General features: G+C 49.4%; 1 protein-coding gene across 1 annotated transcript; it reads right to left on the bottom strand.

The window, feature by feature from the left end:
• Positions 1-3,297: 3,297 nt before the first annotated feature.
• Positions 3,298-5,408, bottom strand: LOC104471559 (chromosome unknown open reading frame, human C15orf57; the record flags this gene model as incomplete). The annotated part of the gene is made up of 2 exons (XM_010086935.1): positions 3,298-3,436; positions 5,252-5,408. Coding segments are annotated over 2 exons (296 nt in total), but the record flags the coding sequence as incomplete, so codon positions are not given.
• Between the last annotated feature and the right edge of the window lie 646 nt (positions 5,409-6,054).

The following is a 6,054-nucleotide window of genomic DNA, read 5'->3' as shown; positions in this document are numbered from 1 at the left end:
TATTTTCCGCTGAAATCACACATTCATAGGGCAGATGTTGTGGCAGAAGGAAAAGTCAGGGAATTCCTTTTTGGTGGCATCTTTCCTGCTGTGGCATCCGCTGGCAGCGTGCAGGAGCTGTGGTTCCTCCTCCCTCCTCTCCCCTGCAGCCCCAGAGGTGCCTTTTTCCACTCCTGGTTTTCCTTTCGGAAATTATTTCCAGCTTATCTCAAGTTAGTGAACTGCCACGCGAGCGACTGGTACAGGGATAAAGACTCGAGAACCGGGGCTGGGGAGAAATGAGCCGCACCGGGGGGTTTGGTGTGGGAACGCGGTTGCATCGTGTGGTTAAGAGGAACAAGTGCTGCTGCGATACTGATTACAGTGGAAGATGAAGCTAATAACCCACGACTCCTCCCGAGAGCTGATTTTTTTTTCCGTGACTCCACCAATTCCAGCACCTTTGCCGGGAGGGCAGGAGGGCTGGCCGGGGTCTGTGGTTGGGGGTTCTGGGCAGGACTCGGATCAGTCACAGCTTTCGCAGCGATGCTGCATCTGGGGACAGCTGCTGTGACACCCCGGCTCGATCGGGTCTCTCTGTCCCACTGTTTACATCCCCGCCGAGCGAGGCTGAGCCAGCCGGCCCCGGAGCGAGACTGGCAATCGCCGGGGCTGGACCAGCCGCCCGATCCGACGGCAGCCGATTAAACACCGATGTATAACTGCTCCGGCTTGGGCAGGTTCAATTCTCCGCTGAGCAGACGCGGCTGCAGTGCTTCAGGACCTCATTTACCGGCTCGTGCTGACATTTCCCGTCAACGGCTGCACGCAGAAAACAGGCGTTTCTCCCCGGCTCGTGTCCCGTGTCCCAGCCGTGCAGAGCCACGCGCGGTCCTGCGCTCACCCAGCGTTCTTGGCCGTGCCAGTGCCGGCAGAGCCGGTATCGCAGCACTGGAAGCCAACCCAACCCTTTGACAGCCCAGACGCGGAGCTGGTGCACCCCTGGGGATGAAGATTCCCATTTGGGACTGGGTGTGGCTGCTCACAAAGATCCCTTCAGTTATCCATCGAAACAACAACCATGGGCGCTTTCCTCCTCCTCCTACTCATCGCAAAGTGTTTGTTTGACCTCCTGGCCTCCATCCTGCTCGGTACCGATTGATTCTGGTCTATTTTTGCCACTGAAAGTCCCTGGATCTGATGAAAACCACCAGAACCCGCTCTGCACGGGCAGCACAAGGACTTGGTCCCGCCACCCCGGCGGCATGCTTTAGGAATGCAATGAGTGGCTCCCCCCTGCTCTGTTTAAATGGCTCCTCCTGTGCGAGAAGCTTCTCCGAGTCGCTGGTATTTGTCACAAATCTCATTCTTCAGCCACCTGTACAGACAGCCGTACGTAAGGCACCAGCGAAGGACCCCTGTGTATCTTGCCAGAGCATCAAAGGACATTCAAGACCTCGGCTAACTCTGTGTCTGGCCAGCGGTTCCTCCCCAGACCCGTTCCCTGGGCTTCTGAGCTCTTTCAGAAATGAAACATCGAGAGAGACTGTCCCCAAGGCCACTCCTCTGGAGGCAATGTTCGGTTACCCAGACCCGGCGCTGTACGGTTATTTTCAACACATTTCTTTCTCAGACAGCTTTAATGGCAACAGACACAATAACAGAAAGCATCTCCAGTGTCCTGTCTGATCACAAGAAGGAAATGTATTGACTGTGAAGCAGCCTTGGCACGGGCAGGGAAACAGCAGCTCTCCCCCTCTGCACAGACCGCTCCTGATCAGTGCTCAGCGGTTACAGCTCCACGTCACAGGCGGGAGAGGCGTACAGCCCCGTATTGGCACAGGAAAGCAGACTGATTTTGAGAGAGAAACTAACAGGGACATTCAAAAGCCAACAAAAACCACCCTCCGACAAGATGCGAGGCTCGCAGGTCTTGTACCGCTGACACAGCGGTGATTCACCGTGTTGCTCGAGCCTTAAACAATAGGGTTTGCTCGAATGGAGAACCACAAGCGTGACTCTTGTGAGCAGAGAGCCCGGGGTGGGCGGCTGTGCCGATAAAGCCGATGGTGGAAACAAACCCTGAGTCATGACACTGGAGCTGCGCTGACAGAGCAGCGGCTGGCAGGGAAGGAGGTAACAGCACCGTTTGTACAGAGACGGGAAACAAGGGAGCGACTTTAAAAAATGTATTTTCACACAGGTACGTAACGAACATGGTGTGAACCCAACGGGCGTGAAGTGCTAGAACTGCCCCCACTGCTTCTGTCTGAACCGGCTCCGGCTGACAGCAGGGTCCGCTGCTTCCCTCTATCGACCTGCGGCGTCAGCGCCAGGACAGAAAGCGCAGCTCAGAGAAGCACCAGGCTTGGACAGGTACGTGATCACAGAGTCTCGGGTTAGTGATGAGGAACAACCCTCTGCGGAGTTAAACAGGATGAGGAACAGTTAACTGCTGGAACACGCTAAACTCAGAGGATTCTGTGCAAGTCTGTGATCAAACCAAGTTATCGTGGCCTCCCTGGCTTCCCGATTCAGAATCGCATCTGACCCTCTTCTGGAGAGGCTGAAGGAGGTGATGGACGGGTATAAAATGACCAAGAGAAAAAAAATATTCCCTGTCCAGTCCCTTCTATAATAGAGCATTTGGCCAATAAACTGGGACATTGTAGGGGCGTACGTTACATAGAGAGGAATGGTGAATAGTTACATTAATGGCACCATCACTTTAATGATTCCAACGATGGCTTCCTTCAGGGTCCAAATTCATGCAGGTGAAAAATATCTGTCTTCCTCCCGGCACAGCTCAGGGCCAGCTCAGACTGAAACAGGGAGACCTACAGAAAACACCACAGCAGACTTCACAGGAAAGGAAAAAACTGCCCAATGGAGTAATGAAAAAGGTAGAAAACAGGACAAAAAACTGACTGAGTGGTTTTATCTGTTCTATTCTAGACCATTACGTTTTCTGATGCTTCTGAACAACCGCTTTTTTTGTTTCATGTGTCTCCTGATGAATTAAAACCAATTCCCACTCAGACTGGAATGTTGAGGTTGCTACAGGTTGGGAGAAGATCAAAGTATGATTCCAGTTCAGAACAGGCTGCACCACAGGCGTCCCACTCTTGTCCGTAACAAATGCCAGCCGCTATCTCTGCAGGCCCAGAGCTGGGGTTTTTGTGTGTTGGGGTTTGGTTTTTTTGTTTTCTAAATTACTAATAATTGGCATTTTTGCTCCCCCCTCCCATTACTATCGCTGGATCCAGCTTCCCCAGGGCTTGGACAAGAGGCGGCTCCGCGGCACAGCTGGCGCGCGTCTCACTGCTCCGCAGTGGGAGGTTCCTCCTCGGTCTCCTGCTTCTCTGGCTGAGGGTCCGGAGGGATGAGGTACTGCACCTCCTCGGTGCTGACCGCCACTTTATCAGGGTGCAGCCATCGCTTTAGATGTTCCAGCGTGCTGAGGGAAAGCAAAGACACAAAGTGAAACAAGAGTAACAAAGCCTCAGGGGAATGTATGGACAAAGTGTCAGGAAAATCCTCTATCATATAGGTTTCTTTCACCTCCGTAGATGTTCCTATTGCCACACATAAAGTCTATCATGAGACATCTGTGTGCCAGAGGAGCAAGCAGCATCTTTCACTCTACAAAGACATTCTGCTGTAGTTGGGTTTGATCAAGTATGGTTAGAAAAGTTTTACGCTCAATCCTTCGCAGGTAAATCAACCTTTTTGTTCTTGAAGTACTAGTCTGCCTCTGAAGCCAAAGACTACGCTTCCCTTTCCAGCTTTCTGGGCTGGAAGTAAGAAAACGAGCGTTAAAGCAAACCAAACCAACCCCACAACGGCCTCACTGTGACGACGATTAGGGAACAGAGGGGGAAGGGAGGGGAACAAAACCAAAGCAGAGAAAAATGTGTGACCATTAACAACACCAAAGGATAACAGGAGAAAAAGGCAGCATGTGCACATCCTGGAATGCTGACCATACAATGGATTCGATAGATGTCTGTAAGGATATACCAGCGTAATTCCTGGCTGACAGCCTATCTCCCAATAACTGGTCTGACCAGAACAGATCTATTCCTGTCTTTGTTTAAATGCTGGTTATAACGCTAAAAGTTTAATATCATCATTCTTGAATGTATGCGCGTATGCTCATCTCCCAGAAGTGCAGTGCAGGTCACTCAGTAGGGCCACAACAAAATTAACTTGCTCTTGCTCTCTCCCAAGAGCAGAATTTCACTTGGGAATGACCTTGAAATTATATGTGTGCTTAAAAGTTAAGGTTTGTTTAATTACACTGGTGGGGGAGAATCAAATCCTTCAGCACCAGTTGGGAGTGACCTCTAACTCCACAGTCAAATTCTAGGGAGGAAAATCCTTTCGTGGATGACATCCCCAGCCTTTAAAAAGAGAGTAGAAAGAGCACATATGTCCACAAAAGCTTCTTTTAAAAATATAAATCCCATTGAAGTTAACTGGGCAAAGAAAGAGTCTAAAAACTCCTTATAGGCATGGATTATTTTTCATCCTTAAACTCCCAAACTAGCTTAAGTAGATTTTCTTCACGGGAGAAAAATAATCTTCTTTTCAGCTAGAAGCAATCATGAAAAATGTCAGCTCAGAAAGGAGAAATATGGGGAGCACTGTAAGTGATTGGAAATGTGAGACTGCTGAAGAAAAGGGCTCTCATCTCAATTCATGCATCATCTGGACAGGGTGATGGGTGAGAGACCAGCAGCACTGTGAGAGAGGCAGGGAGGGGAGAGCCACGTGGGAAATCTCATCTCAGGACTGGTACCAACCCTGTGAAGAGCTTCAAATCCCGCTTGTGTCTGAACCAGTGCTTAACCAGGCCCTTGCAAAGACCTAGGGAATGGCCTGGGGCTCACTTTTAAGCCTTAAAAAAAGCAATATGAGATGCAGTGGACATCCCCTCCTCCACTCCCTTCCTTCCCCACCCCAAACGTGACAAGGGAAACTATCAAGTAGGTTCCAGTTGTTCCCAAACTGGATCACCCCAGTCTGAGGGATGCAAAAATCAGTGGACAGCATTCAAAATTCAAACCCTACGTGCTCTGTGTGTTCCTGTCTAGTACGATGCAAATGGTCATTTTCAAACCGCTGCAGAAAGCCTGCGACAGCCTTCCCAAGCTGCAGTGAGATGTTATTTTTGTCACGATGCCCTATCACAAGTCCCGACAAAACCTTATTAAGAAATAAAGTGCCAGTGCAGTAAGCAGTAACCCCTACTCATCGACTTGCTTGTTACCTCTCATCAGAGTCGTGTCCCTCTACGTAAAATTCAGACTCGAACTTCTCCTGCAGGAACCTGTCCCAGCATTCCTTCTTAGCCTGAGCGAGAGTGCGCAGCATGTCCTTGGAGGTCACCTCTTGAGACAAGCCTTTAATTCTCATCAGCCTTCTCTCTGTGCAGAGGCAAAGGAGGGGTCATTATTATCTTTATTACGTTATTCAGAAAGGGAAGAAAAGAAGTACCTGGACTTCTATATCAAAAAAGTTAAATTAACTTTTCAAGACTAAGTCATACTTTAAAAGTCCCTTTCCCCCCTGCATTTCAAGTCTGCATGATTATTTCTTGTATGTATACCAGATTATATTTTTTTAGGTGATGCTTCTGAACGAAATGTTGAGTTTTAACAACTTTCACACTTGCTGTCCAGGAGAGACGATCTGCATGATCTGACATTTTAAAATGCAGATTCTAGCAGGTGTGATCTGGGAAAGCATCAGAGCTTTCTGTCCTATACCTGTCCCCCTCCTCTCCAACCAGAAAACAGGTCACAAAGAAAATTCACTTTTTACACTCAGAAGCGTCTCCTGAGACTCTGTAGAAACAATGAGACAACTACTGGCAACACAAAGCCACCCAGGCACTGTAACGAGTTCAGAATGCATCTCCCCTCAAGTCACCTGCAGGGGAACTACCTGCTGTTCAGAGAAAAAACTGCAGCGCCCCTACTCCCCTCATTTTGGGGGAAAAAACACAAATTATTTGGTTTGTGCTTGATAAAGATTTCCTTTGTGCAGCTGTGGTGGGTTAGCCCTTGGCTC

The sequence above is a fragment of the Pterocles gutturalis genome, unplaced genomic scaffold (genome assembly GCF_000699245.1).
Source record: "Pterocles gutturalis isolate BGI_N339 unplaced genomic scaffold, ASM69924v1 scaffold32411, whole genome shotgun sequence".
NCBI classification, from domain to species: Eukaryota; Metazoa; Chordata; class Aves; order Pterocliformes; family Pteroclidae; genus Pterocles; species Pterocles gutturalis.
Note: the sequence above shows the minus strand (reverse complement) of the source record. Positions and strands in the feature narration are given on the sequence as shown.